Source organism: Acipenser ruthenus, unplaced genomic scaffold (genome assembly GCF_902713425.1).
Source record: "Acipenser ruthenus unplaced genomic scaffold, fAciRut3.2 maternal haplotype, whole genome shotgun sequence".
NCBI classification, from domain to species: Eukaryota; Metazoa; Chordata; class Actinopteri; order Acipenseriformes; family Acipenseridae; genus Acipenser; species Acipenser ruthenus.
The window spans coordinates 247,501-275,000 of NW_026707587.1; the positions used below are offsets into that span (position 1 = coordinate 247,501).

The 27,500-nt window shown below is 49.2% G+C and overlaps 1 protein-coding gene across 7 annotated transcripts in view; it reads right to left on the reverse strand.

The window, feature by feature from the left end:
* Nucleotides 1-27,500, reverse strand: part of LOC117432515 (histone acetyltransferase p300) — a 68,095-nt gene that overhangs the window by 35,083 nt on the left and 5,512 nt on the right. For 4 of the 7 annotated variants that reach the window (XM_059019060.1, XM_059019059.1, XM_059019058.1 and 1 more), the window contains exons 2-10: nt 23,010-23,551; nt 15,687-15,863; nt 14,238-14,514; nt 11,881-11,994; nt 10,721-10,969; nt 10,231-10,336; nt 8,213-8,350; nt 6,923-7,061; nt 1,327-1,450 (exon numbers count right to left, since the gene is read on the reverse strand). In XM_059019060.1, the coding sequence (XP_058875043.1) occupies nt 1,327-1,450; nt 6,923-7,061; nt 8,213-8,350; nt 10,231-10,336; nt 10,721-10,969; nt 11,881-11,994; nt 14,238-14,514; nt 15,687-15,863; nt 23,010-23,551 (1,866 nt within the window). The remainder of the gene's footprint in view (nt 1-1,326; nt 1,451-6,922; nt 7,062-8,212; nt 8,351-10,230; nt 10,337-10,720; nt 10,970-11,880; nt 11,995-14,237; nt 14,515-15,686; nt 15,864-23,009; nt 23,552-27,500) is intronic. The other 3 variants (XM_059019062.1, XM_059019063.1, XM_059019057.1) reach the window with 1 other exon arrangement.

Genomic DNA, 27,500 nt, shown 5'->3' on the forward strand with positions numbered 1-27,500 from the left:
GTCTCTGGCTGTGTGTGTGTGTGTGTGTGTGTGTGTGTGTGTGTGTGTGTGTGTGGTTGCCATGGTGTCTCGACTGAATCTCCTTAAAACATGAATACCAACTATCCTAACACACGATACTATGAATGTCAGCATATCCATTTTTATTTTAAAAAACTGCCTACTGACCAAAATTAAATGTATTCAAATCAGTATTATTTTAAATCAGAATCCTGGGACTCAAACTGTCTGGCTTTGTATCTTCTGAAATAAATTCACAGCAACACCAGCAGGTGCCGTCCACCAGGGGGCACACGTCCTATGCAGAAATCCCATTATAATAAAACAGGGCTTGAGCTTCACAGCTTTCACTTTTGAACACATGACGTCCCTTTAAGTTTTCTTATTTATTTATTTATTTATTTATTTATTTATTTAATTTTATTTAATTTGAGCCGATTCGGTTTCCTAATTAAACTCAAGAAAAAAAAAAGAAGTCTGTTAATTACAAAAAACGACCTCGCTTGTATTTAACCTCCCTCTCGACTGACCGCGATTCTGTTTTGGGTTCATTTTTTAATTTCAAAAAAGAAGAGGACGCGAAAGGAACGATGTCCAAATCGCTCTCCGCTGACCCGAATCGCATTCCGTTCTCGAGCAGCGCTTCTGTGATTTTCACTCGAACAGGATCTGTTCCCAGCATTGAAAAAAAAATACCAGGTCCGGAGCGAACGCTGACAGCAAATCCAGCCTTTAAAAAAATAAAATAAATAAAATCTCTTTGATTTGTAGCAAAACACAACAAAATTATCTTAACCTCTGTCTTTTAAAAAGGAGGCAGTGTGGTCCAGTGGTTAAAGAAAAGGGCTTGTAACCAGGAGGTCCCCGGTTCAAATCCCACCTCAGCCACTGACTCATTGTGTGACCCTGAGCAAGTCACTTCACCTCCTTGTGCTCCGTCTTTCGGGTGAGACGTAGTTGTAAGTGACTCTGCAGCTGATGCATAGTTCACACACCCTAGTCTCTGTAAGTCGCCTTGGATAAAGACGTCTGCTAAATAAACTAATAAAGTAGATTTCTCTTTTATTAGGATGCGGAGACTTCAAAAGACGACTCAATTAACATTTGAGAAAAGAGCTTTTAAAAAAAAAAAAACTCAAAGCCCTAAAAATCGTCCTGCGGTTCCAGCGACCGGCCGCAGGGTTTAAAAATCTCCCCGCAGAAACTCCTGCAGCGAATTCCACGCCAGCGAGACACTGGCCGCCGAGAGGAGGGGGGCTGACATTCCCAGAAGGCTTAGGGAAGCCCTGGGCGCTGGGTTTCGGGGTGGGGAGGGGGGGTACTCACTCGGGGAAGGACCCGGAGTCATCCCTGGCATCACACCCTGCTTCTGAAGTCGCGTCCTTCGCTTCTCCTCCAGCTCCTTCTGGATCTTGTAGATCTTCTCAGCGAGGAGATGGTAATACTCCGCCTGGAGAGGGGTTAGGAGAGAGACACTCACAACAGCGCCCATGTGGAGTTCAAAGAACTACAGCTCCCAGCATGCCTCACCATTGCCGCAGATGAGGAGGCATGCTGGGAGCTGTAGTTCTAGAGCAGTATAAACAGCTTACACAGTCACTCACTATCACACTGCAGAGCTGAGAGGGTAGCATGTACAGCTGTGGCTGAAAGCATTTGCATCTCCCTGTAGAATGAACTTGCTGGCTAGGACTACGGCTCCCAGCATGCCTCTACACCCGCGGCAATGGTGAGGCATGCTGGGAGCTGTAGTTCTTTATGCTGTGGTCTCGTATCACAAGCGATACAGACCTCTATTACGATACATCATGTACAGCTGTGGGCAAAAGTTTAGCAGCATCACCCTCTATATAGAATGAACTGATTCAGCTTCATAGAGTCCAATGAAAGCTGCTGAATAATGTTCCCTTGTTAACATATTGAATTCCACCCCCTCTATATAGAATGAACTGATTCAGCTTCATAGAGTCCAATGAAAGCTGCTGAATAATGTTCCCTTGTTAACATATTGAATTCCACACCCAGCGCTTTGTAGTTTTCCAGATACTGAACAGAAAAACTGACGTTGAAAAAAAATGTGACATTTCAGAAATCTAACATGAAATACGACTGGACTGTGATACTGGGTGTTACTGATTTCAAACCGCTCTAGTGTGGGGCTCTAGTGCCTTCATCAGCGTGATTGAAACTAAACCGAGTCCAGCAGACCAGCTCTAGTTTGGGGCTCTAGTGCCTTCATCAGCGTGATTGAAACTAAACTGAGTCCAGCAGACCAGCTCTAGTCTGGGGCTCTAGTGCCTTCATCAGCGTGATTGAAACTAAACCGAGTCCAGCAGACCAGCTCTAGTTTGGGGCTCTAGTGCCTTCATCAGCGTGATTGAAACTAAACTGAGTCCAGCAGACCAGCTCTAGTTTGGGGCTCTAGTGCCTTCATCAGCGTGACTGAAACTAAACTGAGTCCAGCCGACCAGCTCTAGTCTGGGGCTCTAGTGCCTTCATCAGCGTGACTGAAACTAAACTGAGTCCAGCCGACCAGCTCTAGTCTGGGGCTCTAGTGCCTTCATCAGCGTGACTGAAACTAAACTGAGTCCAGCAGACCAGCTCTGGTCTGGGGCTCTAATGCAGACCAGCTCTGGTCTGGGGCTCTGGTCTGGGGCTCTGGTGTTTTCCGGAGCAGCGTGCGCGGGTCGTGTCTGGTCTGGGCTCTGGTGTTTTCCGGAGCAGCGTGCGCGGGTCGTGTCTGGTTTGGGTTCTGGTCTGGGCTCTGGTGTTTTCCGGAGCAGCGTGCGCGGGTCGTGTCTGGTTTGGGTTCTGGTCTGGGGCTCTGGTGTTTTCCGGAGCAGCGTGCGCGGGTCGTGTCTGGTTTGGGTTCTGGTCTGGGCTCTGGTGTTTTCCGGAGCAGCGTGCGTGGGTCGTGTCTGGTTTGGGTTCTGGTCTGGGCTCTGGTGTTTTCCGGAGCAGCGTGCGCGGGTCGTGTCTGGTTTGGGTTCTGGTCTGGGCTCTGGTGTTTTCCGGAGCAGCGTGCGCGGGTCGTGTCTGGTTTGGGTTCTGGTCTGGGCTCTGGTGTTTTCCGGAGCAGCGTGCGCGGGTCGTGTCTGGTTTGGGTTCTGGTCTGGGCTCTGGTGTTTTCCGGAGCAGCGTGCGCGGGTCGTGTCTGGTTTGGGTTCTGGTCTGGGCTCTGGTGTTTTCCGGAGCAGCGTGCGCGGGTCGTGTCTGGTCTGGGTTCTGGTCTGGGCTCTGGTGTTTTCCGGAGCAGCGTGCGCGGGTCGTGTCTGGTTTGGGTTCTGGTCTGGGCTCTGGTGTTTTCCGGAGCAGCGTGCGCGGGTCGTGTCTGGTTTGGGTTCTGGTCTGGGCTCTGGTGTTTTCCGGAGCAGCGTGCGCGGGTCGTGTCTGGTTTGGGTTCTGGTCTGGGCTCTGGTGTTTTCCGGAGCAGCGTGCGCGGGTCGTGTCTGGTTTGGGTTCTGGTCTGGGCTCTGGTGTTTTCCGGAGCAGCGTGCGCGGGTCGTGTCTGGTTTGGGTTCTGGTCTGGGCTCTGGTGTTTTCTGGAGCAGCGTGCGCGGGTCGTGTCTGGTTTGGGTTCTGGTCTGGGCTCTGGTGTTTTCCGGAGCAGCGTGCGCGGGTCGTGTCTGGTTTGGGTTCTGGTCTGGGCTCTGGTGTTTTCCGGAGCAGCGTGCGGGGGTCGTGTCTGGTTTGGGGTTCTGGTCTGGGCTCTGGTGTTTTCCGGAGCAGCGTGCGCGGGTCGTGTCTGGTTTGGGTTCTGGTCTGGGCTCTGGTGTTTTCCGGAGCAGCGTGCGCGGGTCGTGTCTGGTTTGGGTTCTGGTCTGGGCTCTGGTGTTTTCCGGAGCAGCGTGCGCGGGTCGTGTCTGGTTTGGGTTCTGGTCTGGGCTCTGGTGTTTTCCGGAGCAGCGTGCGCGGGTCGTGTCTGGTTTGGGTTCTGGTCTGGGCTCTGGTGTTTTCCGGAGCAGCGTGCGCGGGTCGTGTCTGGTTTGGGTTCTGGTCTGGGCTCTGGTGTTTTCCGGAGCAGCGTGCGGGGGTCGTGTCTGGTTTGGGTTCTGGTCTGGGCTCTGGTGTTTTCCGGAGCAGCGTGCGCGGGTCGTGTCTGGTTTGGGTTCTGGTCTGGGCTCTGGTGTTTTCCGGAGCAGCGTGCGCGGGTCGTGTCTGGTTTGGGTTCTGGTCTGGGCTCTGGTGTTTTCCGGAGCAGCGTGCGCGGGTCGTGTCTGGTTTGGGTTCTGGTCTGGGCTCTGGTGTTTTCCGGAGCAGCGTGCGCGGGTCGTGTCTGGTTTGGGTTCTGGTCTGGGCTCTGGTGTTTTCCGGAGCAGCGTGCGCGGGTCGTGTCTGGTTTGGGTTCTGGTCTGGGCTCTGGTGTTTTCCGGAGCAGCGTGCGCGGGTCGTGTCTGGTTTGGGTTCTGGTCTGGGGCTCTGGTGTTTTCCGGAGCAGCGTGTGCGGGTCGTGTCTGGTTTGGGTTCTGGTCTGGGCTCTGGTGTTTTCCGGAGCAGCGTGCGCGGGTCGTGTCTGGTTTGGGTTCTGGTCTGGGCTCTGGTGTTTTCTGGAGCAGCGTGCGCGGGTCGTGTCTGGTTTGGGTTCTGGTCTGGGCTCTGGTGTTTTCCGGAGCAGCGTGCGCGGGTCGTGTCTGGTTTGGGTTCTGGTCTGGGCTCTGGTGTTTTCCGGAGCAGCGTGCGCGGGTCGTGTCTGGTTTGGGTTCTGGTCTGGGCTCTGGTGTTTTCCGGAGCAGCGTGCGCGGGTCGTGTCTGGTTTGGGTTCTGGTCTGGGCTCTGGTGTTTTCCGGAGCAGCGTGCGCGGGTCGTGTCTGGTTTGGGTTCTGGTCTGGGCTCTGGTGTTTTCCGGAGCAGCGTGCGCGGGTCGTGTCTGGTTTGGGTTCTGGTCTGGGCTCTGGTGTTTTCCGGAGCAGCGTGCGCGGGTCGTGTCTGGTTTGGGTTCTGGTCTGGGCTCTGGTGTTTTCCGGAGCAGCGTGCGCGGGTCGTGTCTGGTTTGGGTTCTGGTCTGGGCTCTGGTGTTTTCCGGAGCAGCGTGCGCGGGTCGTGTCTGGTTTGGGTTCTGGTCTGGGCTCTGGTGTTTTCCGGAGCAGCGTGCGCGGGTCGTGTCTGGTTTGGGTTCTGGTCTGGGCTCTGGTGTTTTCCGGAGCAGCGTGCGCGGGTCGTGTCTGGTTTGGGTTCTGGTCTGGGCTCTGGTGTTTTCCGGAGCAGCGTGCGCGGGTCGTGTCTGGTTTGGGGCTCTGGTCTGGGCTCTGGTGTTTTCCGGAGCAGCGTGCGCGGGTCGTGTCTGGTTTGGGTTCTGGTCTGGGCTCTGGTGTTTTCCGGAGCAGCGTGCGCGGGTCGTGTCTGGTTTGGGTTCTGGTCTGGGGCTCTGGTGTTTTCCGGAGCAGCGTGTGCGGGTCGTGTCTGGTTTGGGTTCTGGTCTGGGCTCTGGTGTTTTCCGGAGCAGCGTGCGCGGGTCGTGTCTGGTCTGGGTTCTGGTCTGGGCTCTGGTGTTTTCCGGAGCAGCGTGCGCGGGTCGTGTCTGGTTTGGGTTCTGGTCTGGGCTCTGGTGTTTTCCGGAGCAGCGTGCGCGGGTCGTGTCTGGTTTGGGTTCTGGTCTGGGCTCTGGTGTTTTCCGGAGCAGCGTGCGCGGGTCGTGTCTGGTTTGGGTTCTGGTCTGGGCTCTGGTGTTTTCCGGAGCAGCGTGCGCGGGTCGTGTCTGGTTTGGGTTCTGGTCTGGGCTCTGGTGTTTTCCGGAGCAGCGTGCGCGGGTCGTGTCTGGTTTGGGTTCTGGTCTGGGCTCTGGTGTTTTCCGGAGCAGCGTGCGCGGGTCGTGTCTGGTTTGGGTTCTGGTCTGGGCTCTGGTGTTTTCCGGAGCAGCGTGCGCGGGTCGTGTCTGGTTTGGGTTCTGGTCTGGGCTCTGGTGTTTTCCGGAGCAGCGTGCGTGGGTCGTGTCTGGTTTGGGTTCTGGTCTGGGCTCTGGTGTTTTCCGGAGCAGCGTGCGCGGGTCGTGTCTGGTTTGGGTTCTGGTCTGGGCTCTGGTGTTTTCCGGAGCAGCGTGCGCGGGTCGTGTCTGGTCTGGGTTCTGGTCTGGGCTCTGGTGTTTTCCGGAGCAGCGTGCGCGGGTCGTGTCTGGTTTGGGTTCTGGTCTGGGCTCTGGTGTTTTCCGGAGCAGCATGTGCGGGTCGTGTCTGGTTTGGGTTCTGGTCTGGGCTCTGGTGTTTTCCGGAGCAGCGTGCGCGGGTCGTGTCTGGTTTGGGTTCTGGTCTGGGCTCTGGTGTTTTCCGGAGCAGCGTGCGCGGGTCGTGTCTGGTTTGGGTTCTGGTCTGGGCTCTGGTGTTTTCCGGAGCAGCGTGCGCGGGTCGTGTCTGGTTTGGGTTCTGGTTTGGGCTCTGGTCTGGGCTCTGGTGTTTTCCGGAGCAGCGTGCGCGGGTCGTGTCTGGTTTGGGTTCTGGTCTGGGCTCTGGTGTTTTCCGGAGCAGCATGTGCGGGTCGTGTCTGGTTTGGGTTCTGGTCTGGGCTCTGGTGTTTTCCGGAGCAGCGTGCGCGGGTCGTGTCTGGTTTGGGTTCTGGTCTGGGCTCTGGTGTTTTCCGGAGCAGCGTGCGCGGGTCGTGTCTGGTTTGGGTTCTGGTCTGGGCTCTGGTGTTTTCCGGAGCAGCGTGCGCGGGTCGTGTCTGGTTTGGGTTCTGGTCTGGGCTCTGGTGTTTTCCGGAGCAGCGTGCGCGGGTCGTGTCTGGTTTGGGTTCTGGTCTGGGCTCTGGTGTTTTCCGGAGCAGCGTGCGCGGGTCGTGTCTGGTTTGGGTTCTGGTCTGGGCTCTGGTGTTTTCCGGAGCAGCGTGCGCGGGTCGTGTCTGGTTTGGGTTCTGGTTTGGGGTTCTGGTCTGGGCTCTGGTGTTTTCCGGAGCAGCGTGCGCGGGTCGTGTCTGGGCTCCCCCTCTCTCTTACCCTGCTGTTGGCGGACTCGTACATGTCTCCCTCCACTTTCCGGGCGTAGGCCACGAGGTTTTCCATGCGGCGGTCCTTCAGAGCAGCGGGGTCCGGAGTGGGGAAGATCGCCTGCACTCTGAACACCAGAAACACAACACTGTGTGAGAGAGAGACACGAGTACATAAACACACACTGCACTGCCCCCCGCACACACAGAGACACACTGCACTGCACTGCACCCCGCACACACAGAGACACACTGCACTGCCCCCCGCACACACAGAGACACACTGCACTGCACTGCCCCCGCACACACAGAGACACACTGCACTGCACTGCCCCCCGCACACACAGAGACACACTGCACTGCACTGCACCCCGCACACACAAACACACTGCACTGCCCCCGCACACACTGCACTGCCCCCCGCACACACAGAGACGCACTGCACTGCCCCCCGCACACACAGAGACACACTGCACTGCACACCGCACACAGAGACACACTGCACTGCACTGCCCCCGCACACAGAGACACACTGCACTGCACCCTGCACACACAGAGACACACCGCACTGCACTGCCCCCCGCACACACAGAGACACACTGCACTGCACTGTCCCCCGCACACAGAGACACACTGCACTGCACTGCCCCCCGCACACACAGAGACACACTGCACTGCACACCGCACACAGAGACACACTGCACTGCACTGCCCCCGCACACAGAGACACACTGCACTGCACCCTGCACACACAGAGACACACCGCACTGCACTGCCCCCCGCACACACAGAGACACACTGCACTGCACACCGCACACAGAGACACACTGCACTGCACTGCCCCCGCACACAGAGACACACTGCACTGCACCCTGCACACACAGAGACACACCGCACTGCACTGCCCCCCGCACACACAGAGACACACTGCACTGCACACCGCACACAGAGACACACTGCACTGCACTGCCCCCGCACACAGAGACACACTGCACTGCACCCTGCACACACAGAGACACACCGCACTGCACTGCCCCCCGCACACACAGAGACACACTGCACTGCACTGTCCCCCGCACACAGAGACACACTGCACTGCACTGTCCCCCGCACACACAGACACACACTACACCCCGCCCAGACACACACACTGCACCCTGCACACAGACACACACACTGCAAGGGTACAGAAGGGAGTAGGGGGGTAGGGCAGGTGGTGAGGGGTAAGTGGGTAGAGGGTAGGTAGGTAGGGGGAGGTGAGGGGTAGTGGGTCGGAGGTAGGTAGGCGGGAGGGACTCACAGTTTGTGGACGAGGTGGTTCCTCAGATCCTGGGTGATGTCTTCATGCCAGGATTTCCTGATGCCCGTGCTGGAGGGGGGCGCCGCGGTGGGCAAGGAGCCCATGCTACCAACCCCAGTGACATCACCCATCAGGGGACTGAGAGAGAGAGAGAGAGAGAGAGAGAGAGAGAGAGAGAGAGAGAGAGAGAGAGAGGGAGAGAGAGAGAGGTTAACTGCAAGAAGATTCAAACTAGAAGTGATACGAGAGACCGGACATATGAACTGATATAGAGACAGAGTCAAGCAGACACATGAACTGATATAGAGACAGAGTCAAGCAGAGATATGAACTGATATAGAGACAGAGTCAAGCAGAGATATGAACTGATAGAGAGACAGAGTCAAGCAGAGATATGAACTGATAGAGACAGAGTCAAGCAGAGATATGAACTGATAGAGACAGAGTCAAGCAGAGATATGAACTGATATAGAGACAGAGTCAAGCAGACACATGAACTGATAGAGAGACAGAGTCAAGCAGAGATATGAACTGATAGAGACAGAGTCAAGCAGAGATATGAACTGATAGAGACAGAGTCAAGCAGAGATATGAACTGATAGAGAGAGAGTCAAGCAGAGATATGAACTGATAGAGAGACAGAGTCAAGCAGAGATATGAACTGATATAGAGACAGAGTCAAGCAGACATATGAACTGATATAGAGACAGAGTCAAGCAGAGATATGAACTGATAGAGACAGAGTCAAGCAGAGATATGAACTGATAGAGAGACAGAGTCAAGCAGAGATATGAACTGATATAGAGACAGAGTCAAGCAGACACATGAACTGATATAGAGACAGAGTCAAGCAGAGATATGAACTGATATAGAGACAGAGTCAAGCAGAGATATGAACTGATATAGAGACAGAGTCAAGCAGAGATATGAACTGATAGAGAGACAGAGTCAAGCAGAGATATGAACTGATAGAGACAGAGTCAAGCAGAGATATGAACTGATACAGAGACAGAGTCAAGCAGAGATATGAACTGATATAGAGACAGAGTCAAGCAGAGATATGAACTGATATAGAGACAGAGTCAAGCAGAGATATGAACTGATAGAGAGACAGAGTCAAGCAGAGATATGAACTGATATAGAGACAGAGTCAAGCAGAGATATGAACTGATATAGAGACAGAGTCAAGCAGAGATATGAACTGATATAGAGACAGAGTCAAGCAGACACATGAACTGATAGAGACAGAGTCAAGCAGAGATATGAACTGATAGAGACAGAGTCAAGCAGAGATATGAACTGATAGAGACAGAGTCAAGCAGAGATATGAACTGATAGAGAGACAGTCAAGCAGAGATATGAACTGATAGAGAGACAGAGTCAAGCAGAGATATGAACTGATAGAGAGACAGAGTCAAGCAGAGATATGAACTGATAGAGAGACAGAGTCAAGCAGACACATGAACTGATATAGAGACAGAGTCAAGCAGACATATGAACTGATATAGAGACAGAGTCAAGCAGAGATATGAACTGATAGAGACAGAGTCAAGCAGAGATATGAACTGATAGAGACAGAGTCAAGCAGAGATATGAACTGATAGAGAGACAGAGTCAAGCAGAGATATGAACTGATATAGAGACAGAGTCAAGCAGACACATGAACTGATAGAGAGACAGAGTCAAGCAGAGATATGAACTGATAGAGACAGAGTCAAGCAGAGATATGAACTGATAGAGACAGAGTCAAGCAGAGATATGAACTGATAGAGACAGAGTCAAGCAGAGATATGAACTGATAGAGAGACAGAGTCAAGCAGAGATATGAACTGATATAGAGACAGAGTCAAGCAGAGATATGAACTGATAGAGAGACAGAGTCAAGCAGAGATATGAACTGATAGAGAGACAGAGTCAAGCAGAGATATGAACTGATAGAGAGACAGAGTCAAGCAGACATCAATCCGACACTTGGACAACAGTACAAAATAACAAATGAAACACGACGGGAAGCTTACTTTTGAGAATTCATCGCAGAATGCAACATAGAATCAGACAGGAGGCTGGACTGTGGGTTCTGTGACTGAACTCCGACCCCTCCATTCACCCCCATCGGACTCCCTCCTGCAAACAAACACACACACACGTCAATAAAAAAACTCAACTGGGAATCAGACTCCCGCTGCACAGCAGTGCGATCCAGTCCTGGTTTCACTAGGAGTTTAATAATCAGACACACCTGAGCTTGTTAGCTAGACACACTGGGGGCTGATCAAGCTGGTAGCAGTAAAACCTGGACTGGATCACACTGCTGTGCGATAGGAGTCTGATTCCCAGCCCTGATCTCTCTGTCTAAATATCCCACAGTTCCCAGCAATATCCTGTAGCTCTCTTCACTATAAAATCAGCTACAAACCTCCTTCAACCAAAGTCTATCTACAGGGCTGGGAATCAGACCCAATGCACACTTAAAAATATGAAATAATAATATATATTAATAATTCTTACCCATGGTGTTTATCGGCCTCATGGCTTGCTGGCCCTGCATGCTCTGGCCTGGCTGTTGTCCTGCTCCCTGTACCTGGGGAGACTGGGTCTGCACTTGGTTGCCCTGGTAGGTGAGCCCCAGGGCTGCGTAGGCCCGCTCGATGGAGCTGGGGTCGATCTGACTGGGGGGGTTCAGACTGGGCTGATTGGGCTGCCCCCCTCCGACCGAACCCAGAGTGCTACCCAGACCCATCGCAGAGGAGAGGAGAGCTGGAGGAGAGACAGACAGATGAATGTTACAAACCTGCGAGAGATTCAATCTACACTGAAGACACTGAGAGAGACTTCTAGTGGAAACGTTTGCCATTGAATTTACACTGAAGACGCTGAGAGAGACTTCTAGTGGAAACGTTTGCCATTGAATTTACACTGAAGACGCTGAGAAAGACTTCTAGTGGAAACGTTTGCCATTGAATTTACACTGAAGACGCTGAGAGAGACTTCTAGTGGAAACGTTTGCCGTTGAATTTACACTGAAGACGCTGAGAGAGACTTCTAGTGGAAAGGTTTGCCATTGAATTTACACTGAAGACACAGAGAGACTTCTAGTGGAAACGTTTGCCGTTGAATTTACACTGAAGACGCTGAGAGAGACTTCTAGTGGAAACGTTTGCTGTTGAATTTACACTGAAGACACAGAGAGACTTCTAGTGGAAACGTTTGCCATTGAATTTACACTGAAGACGCTGAGAAAGACTTCTAGTGGAAACGTTTGCCATTGAATTTACACTGAAGACGCTGAGAGAGACTTCTAGTGGAAACGTTTGCCGTTGAATTTACACTGAAGACGCTGAGAGAGACTTCTAGTGGAAACGTTTGCCATTGAATTTACACTGAAGACGCTGAGAGAGACTTCTAGTGGAAACGTTTGCCATTGAATTTACACTGAAGACGCTGAGAGAGACTTCTAGTGGAAACGTTTGCCATTGAATTTACACTGAAGACGCTGAGAGAGACTTCTAGTGGAAACGTTTGCCATTGAATTGACACTGAAGATGTTGAGAGAGACTTCTAGTGGAAACGTTTGTCATTGAATTTACACTGAAGACGCTGAGAAAGACTTCTAGTGGAAACGTTAGCTGTTGAATTGACCCTGCAGACGCTGAGAAGGTGGCACGTACATTGCTGGTTCCTCTTATCCCCTGCGTTCTTCAGTGGTAAGCAGACCGGGCAGTCGTGTCGGGTGCAGTTCTTCCAGTGAGAGATTATCTGACGGGACGAGGCGCAGTGTGCGACTGGGAGGAGGGGAGAGAGAACAGAAAACAAAAGCATTAGTTAAAAAAACACTTATTTATTATAATTAATGAGTCAAGCGACTTCCGGAGACTAGGGGGGGTGAACTCTGCATCATCAACAACTGCTGCTGCTGCTGCTGCAGAGTCACTTCCAATAGGAGCTCGTTTGTTTGACGTCTCATCCGAAGGACGGAGCACAAGGAGGTGAAGCGACTCGCTCAGGGTCACACACACACACACACAGGGAGTCTGGCTGCTGCAGAGTCACTTCCAATAGGAGCTCGTTTGTTTGACGTCTCATCCAAAGGACGGAGCACAAGGAGGTGAAGCGACTCACTCAGGGTCACACACACACACACACACACACACACAGGGAGTCAGTGGCTGAGCCGGGATTTGAACCTCCTGGTATCAAGACCCCCTTCCTCTAACTGATGGGACCAGCAAACCTCCTAAATACGTCCACATGCAAAAACTTTGTAATTTAGGCAAAATGTGGCTTTATAATAAGGGGGTGGTCTGAGTGCTGATGGTGTAAAAACACACAAATAATATATTTAAAACCAAACCAGTTACAAAACTAAATTAAAAGGCATTTTGCCAATTGTAGCCAACTAGTTTATTAGGCATTTAAATATCTATCTATCTATCTATCTATCTATCTATCTATCTATCTATCTATATATATTTATTATTATTAGTTTATTTAGCAGACGCCTTTATCCAAGGCGGCTTACAGAGACTAGGGTGTGTGAACTATGCATCAGCTGCAGAGTCACTTACAACTACGTCTCACCCGAAAGACGGAGCACAAGGAGGTGAAGTGACTCGCTCAGGGTCTCACAGTGAGTCAGTGGCTGAGAGGGGATTTGAACCGGGGACCTCCTGGTTACAAGCCCTTTTCTTTAACCACTGGACCACACAGCCTCCTTATATATATATAGATATGTTTGTTTAATTTTCCTTGGGCAGTTTAGATTGTTAAATATTAAAACAGCTTTAAAATACAGTAAAAAAAATTTTAAAAATGAAATGAAAAAAATTCCCCCAACAGCCACCAGGGGGCAATGCCACAGACAGGCGGCTGCAGTCCAGAGTATTGAGAGCAGCGCGTCACACACGCGAGAACCTGCAGGTGGACTTAAAGGGACAGCGTCACCCAAACGTGTTTCAGTTACATTAATGCTGTAAATGTATTTAATTTTTTTTAAAAAGACATATATTTTGTAGTTCATATATCTAATATATATATATCTAATATATATATATATATATATAGATATATGAACTACAAAATATGTCTTAAATTAAATACATACAAACATATACATATATATATAATGATGGGAAATGGAGTTCTGAGGGGTCCATGCTGGTACATGTGATACCAGAGAGCAGGAGGATGATGGGAAATGGAGTTCTGAGGGGTCCATGCTGGTACATGTGATACCAGCGAGCAGGAGGATGATGGGAAATGGAGTTCTGAGGGGTCCATGCGGGTACATGTGATATCAGAGAGCAGGAGGATGATGGGAAATGGAGTTCTGAGAGGTCCAATGCAGGTACATGGGAAGCCATCTTGAGGCAGGAAATGCAATTAAATTTTAAAAGGAGTGGTCAAAATGTAAAAACAACACACCTTATTTAAACAGTTGTAGCAACACATGGGAACATGAAAAATGATCAAATAAAGATCCTTATGAACCCTTTAATTGGACAAATTAAGGGCTAGACTATCTTGTGAAGCGATTTGTGACGGTGGTCCACTATGAAAGGCGCTATTCAAAATAGAGTGTTTGAATGACAGATTTAGAAGTGTAATCGGTCTAATTCATTAAGGGCAGCAGTGTGGAGTAGTGGTCAGGGGCTCTGGACTCTTGACCGGAGGGTCGTGGGTTCAATCCCAGGTGGGGGGGACACTGCTGCTGTACCCTTGAGCAAGGTACTTTACCTAGATTGCTCCAGTAAAAACCCAACTGTATAAATGAGGAATTGTATGTAAAAATAATGTGATATCTTGTAACAATTGTAAGTCTCCCTGGATAAGGGCGTCTGCTAAGAAATTAATAATAATAATAATAATAATAATAATAATAATAATAATAATAATAATAATAATAATGAAGTAATTCATTCAGTGTACAGTTGGGACTCAAACCAGGAGAGATCTCTCCCGCCCGCCCCCCCCAGGACCAGGGAGGGGGACCCCTGCGTTCCTGGGCAGTGCTGAGCCCCTCTCTTACCCTGGCAGGACTTGCCAGCCTGGCAGTGAGTCATGTGGTTGAGCACGTTCTTCATGGTTCGGCAGTGAGGCAGGTTGCACTGGCGCATCTCCCCGTTCGCCTGCTCTCTCCGCTGGCACTTGTGAGCGTGCAGGAGCAGCACCAGCTGCTGCTGGATCAGCTTGCGCTTCTCCGGGTCGGCTGTGGGGGGCGCCACCCCGGCCACGCCCATGCCCTGAGCGCCGGGGGGGCCTGGAGCCATCCCCCCGCCCGTCACCTGCAGGGGCTGCTGAGGAGTCTGGGTAAAGAGAGAGAGAGAGAGAGAGAGAGAGGGAGGGAGAGAGAGATAGAGGGAGGGAGAAAGAGAGAGGGAGGGAGCGAGAGAGAAACACAGAGAGAGATCGAGAGAGGGGGGAGAGAGGGAGGGAGAAAGAGAGAGGGAGGGAGCGAGAGAGAAACAGAGAGAGTGAGAGAGGGAGAAAGAAGAGAGCAGAGAGAGACAGCGAGAAAGAAGAGAGGGAGCGAGAGAGTTAGCGAGAGAAGAGAGGGAGCGAGAGAGAGAGCGAGAGACAAAGAGAGAGCGAGAGTGGAGAGAGACAGAGAAACACAGAGAGCGAGAGAGAGGGGGAGAGAGGGAGGGAGGGAGCGAGGGATAAACACAGAGAGGGAGAAAGAAGGAAGAGAAGAAGAGAGAGGGAGCGAGAGACAGCGAGAGAAGAGGGAGCGAGAGAGAGAGCGCGAGAGACAAAGAGAGCGAGAGTGGAGAGAGAGACAGAGAGAGAAACACAGAGAGCGAGAGAGAGGGGGAGAGAGAGGGAGGGAGGGAGCGAGGGATAAACAGAGAGGGAGAAAGAAGGAAGAGAAGAAGAGAGAGGGAGCGAGAGACAGCGAGAGAAGAGAGGGAGCGAGAGAGACAGAGAGAGAAACAGAGAGCGAGAGCAAGAGGAGAGGAAGAGAGCGAGTGAGAAAAGAGACAGAAACAGAAACAAAGAGAGCGAGAGTGTTAGCAGCCTGACTCAAACACTGCTGTTACGCAAAATGAAAGTCTGTGTTTATATATTTTTTTTTTTAATTAACTGAAGCAACGTTTCATTTTTATTTTTACGATCTTGGAAACGCAAAGCGATCCAGGTCGTTTATAAAAGTTGATAAAACACTGACAATTCGAAATCTAACATGAAAATATCACTGGACTACGAGGGCACAGCATAAACAACTACAGCTCCCAGCATGCCTCACCATTGCCGCGGGTGCAGAGGCATGCTGGGAGCTGTAGTCCTAGCCAGCAAGTTCATTCTATATAGAGGGTGATGAGGCTAAACTTTTGTCCACAGCTGTACAATAGAGGTCTGTATCGCTTGTGATACGAGACCACAGCATAAAGAACTACAGCTCCCAGCATGCCTCACCATGGCCGCGGGTGCAGAGGCATGCTGGGAGCTGTAGTTCCTTCTATACAACCCCACTTACCATGTTTGGCATGCCAGCAGTGACCGTCTGTTTCTTCTCCATCCCAAACTGGGTCAAGTTGTTGGGCAGGCCCGCTTTGCCCTGCATCTGAGGGCCCAATCCCCCGGCGCCAAGCTGCTGGGTCGAGTTCTGTCCGTAGGGGGAGCCGTAGGGACCCGCGGATCCCATCATACCAATCTGAGGAAACAGAACCACACAATGAAGACGCTGAGAGAGACTTCTAGTGGAAACGTTTGCTGTTGAATTTACACTGAAGAAGCTGAGAGAGACTTCTAGTGGAAACGTTTGCCGTTGAATTTACACTGAAGACGCTGAGAGAGACTTCTAGTGGAAACGTTTGCCGTTGAATTTACACTGAAGACGCTAAGAGAGACTTCTAGTGGAAACGTTTACCATTGAATTTACACTGAAGACGCTAAGAGAGACTTCTAGTGGAAACGTTTGCCATTGAATTTACACTGAAGACGCTGAGAGAGACTTCTAGTGGAAACGTTTGCCATTGAATTTACACTGAAGACGCTGAGAGAGACTTCTAGTGGAAACGTTTGCCGTTGAATTTACACTGAAAACGCTGAGAGAGACTTCTAGAGGAAACGTTTGCCATTGAATTTACACTGAAGACGCTGAGAGAGACTTCTAGTGGAAACGTTTGCCATTGAATTGACACTGAAGACGCTGAGAGAGACTTCTAGTGGAAACGTTTGCCATTGAATTTACACCGAAGACGCTGAGAGAGACTTCTAGTGGAAACGTTTGCCATTGAATTTACACTGAAGACGCTGAGAAAGACTTCTAGAGGAAACGTTTGCCGTTGAATTTACACTGAAGACGCTGAGAGAGACTTCTAGTGGAAACGTTAGCCATTGAATTTACACTGAAGACGCTGAGAGAGACTTCTAGTGGAAACGTTTGCCGTTGAATTGATTCCATTTCTTTTAGTAGCTCTGCTGTGAAACCAGGAATGGATCACACAGCTACGCAATGAGAGTCTCATTCCCATCCCTGTAAAACTACACAAAGTCTACTCCCTGTAAAAGCACCCTGGTCTGATGAGAAGGCTGATCAGCCATCAAATCAATCAACGAAGGAGAGGAGTGAGCAAACAGCATGCAAACCTTGCTTAAAGAAATCACTCTGTAAACGGACAGACACACACTTGTCCTACTGGGAGAGGGACACACAGTCCCACTGGCTGCCCAGTATGCAGAGGCCGTCCCCAGCCCAAGGGACACACAGGACGATACTTCTGTACCACTGCCCTGTGTTGCTTTCTATATACCAGCGGCCATTATTATTATTATTATTATTATTATTATTATTATTATTATTATTATTAATATCATAATTATCGTTTTTGTTGTTATTGTAAATATATTGTTCATATGATATGTAATGGAATTGCTTTGGCAATACTGCTGAGGTCTGTCATGCCAATAAAGCACCATTGAATTTGAGAGAGAGAGGAGAAAGAGTGAGAGAGAGGGGGGAGAGAGAGGGGGGAGAGGGGGGAGAGGGGGGAGAGAGGAGAGAAAGAGAGAGAGAGGAGAGAGAGGGGGGAGAGAGAGGAGAGAGAGGGGGGAGAGAATAAAGCACCTCTGAATTTGAGAGAACGAAAGAGGAGATAGAGACAGACACACACACACAGACAGAGACACACACTAAGACACGCGTCAATATTGACTCTCTTCTCTCCGCTTGAGGACTTCTCAATTACAGATCACACCGGCACTTAAGATACTATCAACAGCACAGCGGAGTCTAAACCCTGAGAGAGAGAGAGAGGGAGGAGAGAGAGAGAGAGAGAGAGAGAGGATAGAGAGAGAGAGAAGGGGGAGAGAGGGAGAAGGGGGGAGAGAGGGAGGAGAGAGAGGGAGGAGAGAGGATAGAGAGAGAGAGGGAGAGAAGGGGAGAAAGGGAGGAGAGAGAGGGAGGAGAGGGAGAGAGAGGGAGAGAGGATAGAGAGAGAGAGAGGGAGAGAGGGAGGAGGAGAGAGGAGAGAGGAGAGAGGAGAGAGGAGAGGTAGGAGAGAGGAGAGGTAGGAGAGAGGAGAGGTAGGAGAGAGGAGACAGGGGGAGAGAGAGAGGTAGGAGAGAGGAGAGAGGGGGAGAGAGGGAGAGAAGGGGAGAGAGGGAGGAGACAGGGAGAGAGAGACAGAGGGAGGAGAGAGGATAGAGAGAGAGAGAGGGAGAGAGGGAGGAGGAGAGAGGGAGAGAGAGGAGAGAGGAGAGAGGAGAGAGGAGAGAGGAGAGAGGGAGGAGAGGGAGGAAGAGGAGAGAGGAAACGGGAATGAGAGGGGGAGAGGAGAGAGAGAAGAGGGAGAGGAAAGAGGGGAATGAGGGGGGAATATGAGCGAGAGACAGAGGGAGAGGGGGAGAGAAAAGAGGGGAATATGAGAGAAAGAAAGAGAGGAAAGAGAAGAGGAGAGAGAAAGACGGAGAGAGGAGACAGACAGCAAGAGATAGAGAGAATAAAACACCTCTGAATTTGAATTTAAAGAGAAAGAGAGAGAAACACCTCTGAATTTGAATTTAAAGAGAATGAGAGAGAAACACCTCTGAATTTGAATTTAAAGAGAATGAGAGAATAAAACACCTCTGAATTTGAATTGAGAATGAGAGAGAATAAAGCATATCTGAAAGAGAGAAAACGAGTGCGAGAGAGATAGAGAGAATAAAGCACCTCTGAATGAGAGAGAGAAAACGAGAGGGAGAACGAGAGAACAAGAGAGAGAGAACGAGAGAGAAACAGAGATAGACAAAGAGAGAGAGAGAGAGAGACAGACACACACACACAGAGAACGCTATCGTTCTGGCGATTCAGCCTTGAGATCGGAGTGGAGTTTAACCCCACGCTAGGGGAGATGCACTGAACACTGTGTACCAGAAACCAGGACACCGCGAGAGGGGCTGCTCTCAACACAGACAAACCCACGGGGGAGTCAAAGGGTTAGGATTGAGCAGCAATAACAAAACAGGGCTTAAATAAAAAGGGAGGAGGCGAGGCAGAGGGATCAAGGTGCAAAAAAAATAATACAACACACTGCTCTCAGATTCAGACTCTCTTACTAACTGGAGCTGAAGAAGAGTGGTTTTCTGGATACAGAATAGATCAGGGCTGGGAATCAGACTCCTATCGCACAGCAGTGTGATCCAGTCCAGGTTTTACTGCTACCAGCTTGATCAGCCCCCAGTGTGTCTAGCTAACAAGCTCAGGTGTGTCTGATTATTAAACTCCTAGTGAAACCAGGACTGGATCACACTGCTGTGCAGCGGGAGTCTGATTCCCAGCCCTGTAGATTCAAGACGCAAGGAGATCGCTTAAATAAAATTCAAAGCAATTCATAAAACATTTCTGAAAACTTAAAAATCAAAAAATAATTGCATAACTGCTAAGGATCTTAATTAAACCCCGTGGAATCGAATATAAAAACACAACCGTCACGTTATTTAATTTCACACACACGCTGACTCATGGTACTTTCCATTTAAAAAATTCCAGTTTGAAGTTTGTTCCAATTAGAAAACAGCTTTGAGTTTCAGATCTAGAAAAAACAACAGGGGTTTGCTGGTGTATCTGCAGAACAATTAAACGAAAAACTCCCCTCCTCCTTCTCCCCCCTTCCCAAAATATAAAAGCACACAGGCCCAAAGACATGGACACACACACACCTCCCGCCTCCCTTCCCAAAACACACTCACATTATAGCCACACCCCTGCTCAACCAATCACCTTACAGCCTCAGAACAGCCACACCCCTTTTCAGTGAGGCTACCACTCAGAATCTCTTTCCTCTAAACCACACCCCCTTCCCAGAGGCTTCCACTCAGAATCTCTTTCCTCTAAACCACACCCCCTTCCCAGAGGCTACCACTCAGAATCTCTTTCCTCTAAACCACACCCCCTTCCCAGAGGCTTCCACTCAGAATCTCTTTCCTCTAAACCACACCCCCTTCCCAGAGGCTACCACTCAGAATCTTTCCTCTAAACCACACCCCCTTCCCAGAGGCTACCACTCAGAATCTCTTTCCTCTAAACCACACCCCTTCCCAGAGGCTACCACTCAGAATCTCTTTCCTCTAAACCACACCCCTTCCCAGAGGCTACCACTCAGAATCTTTCCTCTAAACCACACCCCCTTCCCAGAGGCTACCACTCAGAATCTCTTTCCTCTAAACCACACCCCCTTCCCAGAGGCTTCCACTCAGAATCTCTTTCCTCTAAACCACACCCCCTTCCCAGAGGCTACCACTCAGAATCTCTTTCCTCTAAACCACACCCCCTTCCCAGAGGCTTCCACTCAGAATCTCTTTCCTCTAAACCACACCCCCTTCCCAGAGGCTACCACTCAGAATCTTTCCTCTAAACCACACCCCCTTCCCAGAGGCTACCACTCAGAATCTCTTTCCTCTAAACCACACCCCTTCCCAGAGGCTACCACTCAGAATCTCTTTCCTCTAAGCCACACCCCCTTCCCAGAGGCTTCCACTCAGAATCTCTTTCCTCTAAACCACACCCCCTTCCCAGAGGCTTCCACTCAGAATCTTTCCTCCAAACCACACCCCCTTCCCAGAGGCTTCCACTCAGAATCCCTTTCCTCTAAGCCACACCCCCTCCCTCTTCCAAGCTGCTGTAATCTTAACCTCCAGCAGCCTAGACACGCCCCCTTTTCCAGAGGCATCATCTTTCTGCAGGGCACCGCCTCTTTTCTCAACAGAATTCCAATAGTCCACACCCACTGCTGTGAGTCACAGCCGTGCGAGACTCTAAGACACGCCCCTCCCTCGTTCCCAGCAAAGGTAATAGATCACTCTACCTCCAGTTTGCCCGCTATCAAACACATTGTGAAACGCGCTGTAAAAAACCACTAGGGCTATAAAAACGGACACTTTCAAAACACGCCAGGGTGAGAAATCTGTTACATTTGATGAATTAATTTGAATCAACACACAGATACTATTCTCCACTTTAAAATCAAAATGATATACTTGAAATAAAAGGGCTTCGTCCACGACACTCAACAAGGGCTGAAAAACAAAGAAACACTAAAAGAAACTTCATGAATTCAACGGCAAACGTTTCCACTAGGAGTCTCTCTCAGCGTCTTCAGTGTAAATTCAACGGCAAACGTTTCCTCTAGAAGTCTCTCTCAGCGTCTTCAGTGTAAATTCAATGGCAAACGTTTCCACTAGAAGTCTCTCTCAGCGTCTTCAGTGTAAATTCAACGGCAAACGTTTCCACTAGAAGTCTCTCTCAGCGTCTTCAGTGTAAATTCAATGGCAAACGTTTCCACTAGAAGTCTCTCTCAGCGTCTTCAGTGTAAATTCAATGGCAAACGTTTCCACTAGAAGTCTCTCTCAGCGTCTTCAGTGTAAATTCAATGGCAAACGTTTCCGCTAGAAGTCTCTCTCAGCGTCTTCAGTGTAAATTCAATGGCAAACGTTTCCACTAGAAGTCTCTCTCAGCGTCTTCAGTGTAAATTCAACGGCAAACGTTTCCACTAGAAGTCTCTCTCAGCGTCTTCAGTGTAAATTCAATGGCAAACGTTTCCACTAGAAGTCTCTCTCAGCGTCTTCAGTGTAAATTCAATGGCAAACGTTTCCACTAGAAGTCTCTCTCAGCGTCTTCAGTGTAAATTCAAAAATGTAATTTCAAAACTAAGACATACTTATTAAGTCTCCAAAACTGCTTGATTTTTCCCCCCAGTTATTTTCAATATTTCATGCTTGAAAAGGGTTCAGAATGACACGTTGTGTCGCTACGGCAACCGGGCGTCGGAGTTTCGCTTTCGCTATGATGTCACTGATGTGTGTCGCAGACGACAAAAAGTAAACACACACACCACAGCCTCTTTTCAAAGGGAACCAGACACACCTGTTTGCAAAACGAAAGCACAGCGAGACTGAAACACACTCCTGCCTTCCTCAGATACAGAAACAAACATAAAACACAGGGCTGGGAATCAGACTCCCATCCCACAGCAGTGTGATCCAGTCCAGGTTTTACTGCTACCAGCTTGATCAGCCCCCAGTGTGTCTAGCTAACAAGCTCAGGTGTGTCTTATTATTAAACTCCTAGTGAAACCAGGACTGGATCACACTGCTGTGCAGCGGGAGTCTGATTCCCAGCCCTGTAGATAGACTTTGGTTGAAGGAGGTTTGTAGCTGATTTTATAGTGAAGAGAGCTACAGGATATTGCTGGGAACTGTGGGATATTTAGACAGAGAGATCAGGGCTGGGAATCAGACTCCTATCCCACAGCAGTGTGATCCAGTCCAGGTTTTACTGCTACCAGCTTGATCAGCCCCCAGTGTGTCTAGCTAACAAGCTCAGGTGTGTCTTATTATTAAACTCCCAGTGAAACCAGGACTGGATCACACTGCTGTGCAAGACGCTGAGAAACGTTTGCCATTGAATTTAGACTGAAGACGCTGAGAGAGACTTCTAGTGGAAACGTTTGCCATTGAATTTACACTGAAGACGCTGAGAGAGACTTCTAGAGGAAACGTTTGCCATTGAATTTACACTGAAGACGCTGAGAGAGACTTCTAGTGGAAACGTTTGCCGTTGAATTTACACTGAAGACGCTGAGAGAGACTTCTAGTGGAAACGTTTGCTGTTGAATTTACACTGAAGACGCTGAGAGAGACTTCTAGTGGAAACGTTTGCCATTGAATTTAGACTGAAGATGCTGTGAGAGACTTCTAGTGGAAACGTTTGCCGTTGAATTTACACTGAAGACGCTGAGAGAGACTTCTAGTGGAAACGTTTGCCATTGAATTTACACTGAAGACGCTGAGAGAGACTTCTAGTGGAAACGTTTGCCATTGAATTTACACTGAAGACGCTGAGAGAGACTTCTAGTGGAAACGTTTGCCGTTGAATTTACACTGAAGACTCAGACAGACTTCTAGTGGAAACGTTTGCCATTAAGCAAATTAAATCTATCGAATACACACACCTCTAATAAAACCAGCCCACCTTGTTATCTCTCTACCTAACTATCTATCTATCCACACACACACATACACACACCCCTCTGTAATAATAACCTCAGCCCACCTTGTTATCTATCCTCACACACACACACACACATACACACACCCCTCTGTAATAATAACCTCAGCCCACCTTGTTATCTATCCTCACACACACACACACACATACACACCCACCCCTCTGTAATAACCTCAGCCCACCTTGTTATCTATCCTCACACACACACACACACCCCTCTGTAATAATAACTTCAGCCCACCTTGTTATCTATCCTCACACACACACACACACACACACACACATCTCTAATAATAACCTCAGCCCCACCTTGTTCATGGCCCCTGGCTGCGGGCCCCTGGCTCCTTGTTGCAGCGTCTCTGCCAGCAGGTTATTCCCGGCCCCCATTCCACCGCCCGCGTTCGAGGGGTACGCCATCCCGGGCCGGCCTCTCCCAGCTCCGCCAGCAGGGGGTGCAGCCAGGGAACCGTTCATCACCTGACCTCCCATCATCCCTTGCTGCTGCTGCTGCTGCTGCTGTCCGTTCCCAGCCTGCCCGGCCATCATGGCTGAGGTCATCCCTCCCAGCATCCCTTGCTGGCTCAAGCCCGGTTTAATGTTATTGAGGAGACCCATGGCCGTTGTGTTGCTGCTGTTGTTGGCCCCTCCCTGGCTGGGCCCCAGGTTCGAGGCGTTGCTGGCCCTCAGGAGCTCCGAGAGTTGCTTGTGTTTGGAGGCCGCGTCGAGCGGGACGGCCTGACCCAGACTCGTGTGCAGCTGACTCAGGTCCGACCCGTTCTGGAGACCCAGGTCCGTGGAGCTGATGAGCTCATCAGGGAGGTCGTGCTCCAGGTCAAACAGGGAGCCGAAATCTACAGGAGGGGGGAGAGAGAGGGGGGAGAGGTTAGGCTAAAGTCTATACCGGAAGCCATAATCGCAGTCCAGTAGTTTTAATTTGTCAGTTTTTCTGTTCAGTATCTGGAAAACTACAAAGCGCTGGGTGTGGAATTCAATATGTTAACAAGGGGACATTATTCAGCAGCTTTCATTGGACTCTATGAAGCTGAGGGAGTTCATTCTATATAGAGGGTGATGCTGCTAAACTTTTGTCCACAGCTGTACATGATGTATTGTAATAGAGGTCTGTATCGCTTGTGATATGAGACCACAGCATAAAGAACTACAGCTCCCAGCATGCCTCACCATTGCCGCGGGTGCAGAGGCATGCTGGGAGCTGCAGTCCTAGCCAGGGTGATGATGCTAAGCTTTTGGTCATAGCTGTAGTATTAGGGTCAAGGCTTCACACAACAAGACCACCGTTTCCCCTAACAACCATTACTAAGGCAACAGGTTAAAAAAAGTAGGAAATCTCTTCAGAAATGGTAAACCCAAGACAGGACTTCTAGTTTATCACAGCGAGACATAAATACGAGGGTGAAATGGAAGATGAGGAATTTAAAACAGAAAATAGGAGGCTTTTTTGTTTTTTCACACATGCATGGAAGACTCCTATCGCACAGCAATGTGATCCAGTCCAGGTTTTACTGCTACCAGCTTGATCAGCCCCCAGTGTGTCTAGCTAACAAGCTCAGGTGTGTCTGATTATTAAACTCCCAGTGAAACCAGGGCTGGATCACACTGCTGTGCAAGACGCTGAGAAAGACTTCTAGTGGAAACGTTTGCCGTTGAATTCACACTGAAGACGCCGAGAGAGACCTCTAGTGGAAACGTTAGTTTCTTTCAGTATTTCTACAGCAAAAGCAGGAGCTAAACTGGACTCAATTTCCCAGACGCTGTAAAACTGACCATTTCTACTCCTAGTAAAGACAACAGAAAAGTGGCTAGCAGGGTATCCATCGAACTAAGAGACTTATTATTTAGTTATTTATTGTGCAACTGCAAGGCTCACAGCAGAGAAAGTATTTTGCAATACAAGGACTCTGCAGACGACATCCATCCCATAATGAAGTGTGTCTGATAACAGGATTGATCCCGCGAGCGAACCCTACCCAAACGTTTACCATTGATTTCACCACCATTCAGAACTATGCAGAGAAACTACGGTGTGTTTATGTGTGTGTGTATATATCTGCGTGTGACTGTGTGTGTGTGTGTGTGTGTGTGTGTGTGTCAGCTCTCTATACTAGACTGTATTGAATTAGCGGCTCTCAGATCCACAGCACTGAGTTCTCTATACTAGACTGTATTGAATTAGCTGCTCTCAGATCCACAGCACTGAGTTCTCTATACTAGACTGTATTGAATTAGCTGCTCTCAGATCCACAGCACTGAGTTCTCTATACTAGACTGTATTGAATTAGCTGCTCTCAGATCCACAGCACTGAGTTCTCTATACTAGACTGTATTGAATTAGCTGCTCTCAGATCCACAGCACTGAGTTCTCTATACTAGACTGTATTGAATTAGCTGGCTCTCAGATCCACAGCACTGAGCTCTCTATACTAGACTGTATTGAATTAGCTGGCTCTCAGATCCACAGCACTGAGTTCTCTATACTAGACTGTATTGAATTAGCTGCTCTCAGATCCACAGCACTGAGTTCTCTATACTAGACTGTATTGAATTAGCTGGCTCTCAGATCCACAGCACTGAGTTCTCTATACTAGACTGTATTGAATTAGCTGGCTCTCAGATCCACAGCACTGAGCTCTCTATACTAGACTGTATTGAATTAGCTGCTCTCAGATCCACAGCACTGAGTTCTCTATACTAGACTGTATTGAATTAGCTGCTCTCAGATCCCCAGTACAGCACTGAGTTCTCTATACTAGACTGTATTGAATTAGCTGGCTCTCAGATCCCCAGCACTGAGTTCTCTATACTAGACTGTATTGAATTAGCTGCTCTCAGATCCCCAGTACAGCACTGAGTTCTCTATACTAGACTGTATTGAATTAGCTGCTCTCAGATCTCCAGTACAGCACTGAGTTCTCTATACTAGACTGTATTGAATTAGCGGCTCTCAGATCCCCAGCACTGAGTTCTCTATACTAGACTGTATTGAATTAGCTGCTCTCAGATCTCCAGTACAGCACTGAGTTCTCTATACTAGACTGTATTGAATTAGCTGCTCTCAGATCCCCAGCACTGAGTTCTCTACACTAGACTGTATTGAATTAGCTGGCTCTCAGATCCACAGCACTGAGTTCTCTATACTAGACTGTATTGAATTAGCTGCTCTCAGATCCACAGCACTGAGTTCTCTATACTAGACTGTATTGAATTAGCTGGCTCTCAGATCCACAGCACTGAGCTCTCTATACTAGACTGTATTGAATTAGCTGCTCTCAGATCCACAGCACTGAGTTCTCTATACTAGACTGTATTGAATTAGCTGCTCTCAGATCCACAGCACTGAGTTCTCTATACTAGACTGTATTGAATTAGCTGGCTCTCAGATCCACAGCACTGAGCTCTCTATACTAGACTGTATTGAATTAGCTGCTCTCAGATCCCCAGTACAGCACTGAGTTCTCTATACTAGACTGTATTGAATTAGCTGCTCTCAGATCTCCAGTACAGCACTGAGTTCTCTATACTAGACTGTATTGAATTAGCTGCTCTCAGATCCACAGCACTGAGTTCTCTACACTAGACTGTATTGAATTAGCTGCTCTCAGATCCCCAGTACAGCACTGAGTTCTCTATACTAGACTGTATTGAATTAGCTGCTCTCAGATCCACAGCACTGAGTTCTCTACACTAGACTGTATTGAATTAGCGGCTCTCAGGTCCACAGCACTGAGTTCTCTATACTAGACTGTATTGAATTAGCTGGCTCTCAGATCCACAGCACTGAGTTCTCTATACTAGACTGTATTGAATTAGCTGCTCTCAGATCCACAGCACTGAGTTCTCTATACTAGACTGTATTGAATTAGCTGGCTCTCAGATCCCCAGTACAGCACTGAGTTCATATTTACTGTGTGCAGTTTTTCGGTGAGACATTTTTGGCATCGTTTCATGATATTCGCTAATCACAGAATAATTTGCACTGATAATGAAGGGCATTTTTGCATGACGTTTTCAGTGTTGTTGTTGAGATCTTAATATCATTGTTAGAAACTCACACTAGCCCTGCTGCTGCTGCATCCAGTCCTGGGGTTCAGAACTCAATTTAGTCTCAAACTCCTGATCATTTCAATATTAATAATACTAGACTTCATTGAGGGGAGCTCTGAACCCCAGGACTGGGTGCAGCAGCAGCAGCAGCAGCAGGGCTAGTGTGAGTTTCTAACCCTGCTCAAACTCCTGGCTCCTGATCTTTTCAATATTAATAATACTAGACTTCATTGAGGGGAGCTCTGAACCCCGGGACTGGGTGCAGCAGCAGCAGCAGCAGCAGCAGGGCTAGTGTGAGTTTGTAACCCTGCTCAAACTCCTGGCTCCTGATCATTTCAATATTAATAATACTAGACTTCATTGAGGGGAGCTCTGAACCCCAGAAATGGGTGCAGCAGCAGCAGCAGGGCTAGTGTGAGTTTCTAACCCTGATAAAGTAGTACTAGCCTCAGTTTATCACCTATAGGGTTAATTAAACATTTTAAAGAGACGTCAGTATCATACAGCAGTCCGAGCTGCTTCAGTTTCAATACCTGACAGTCTGGTTAAATCAAGGTTGTGGGGTTGGGATGGATTTTAAGAATCAATAGTCTAGTCCAACTAACAGGGGCCCAGCGGTTAGAGAAAAGGGATCTTGATACCAGGAGGTTCAAATCTCAGCCACTGACTCCCTGTGTGTGCGTGTGTGTGACCCTGAGCGAGTCGCTTCACCTCCTTGTGCTCCGTCCTTCGGATGAG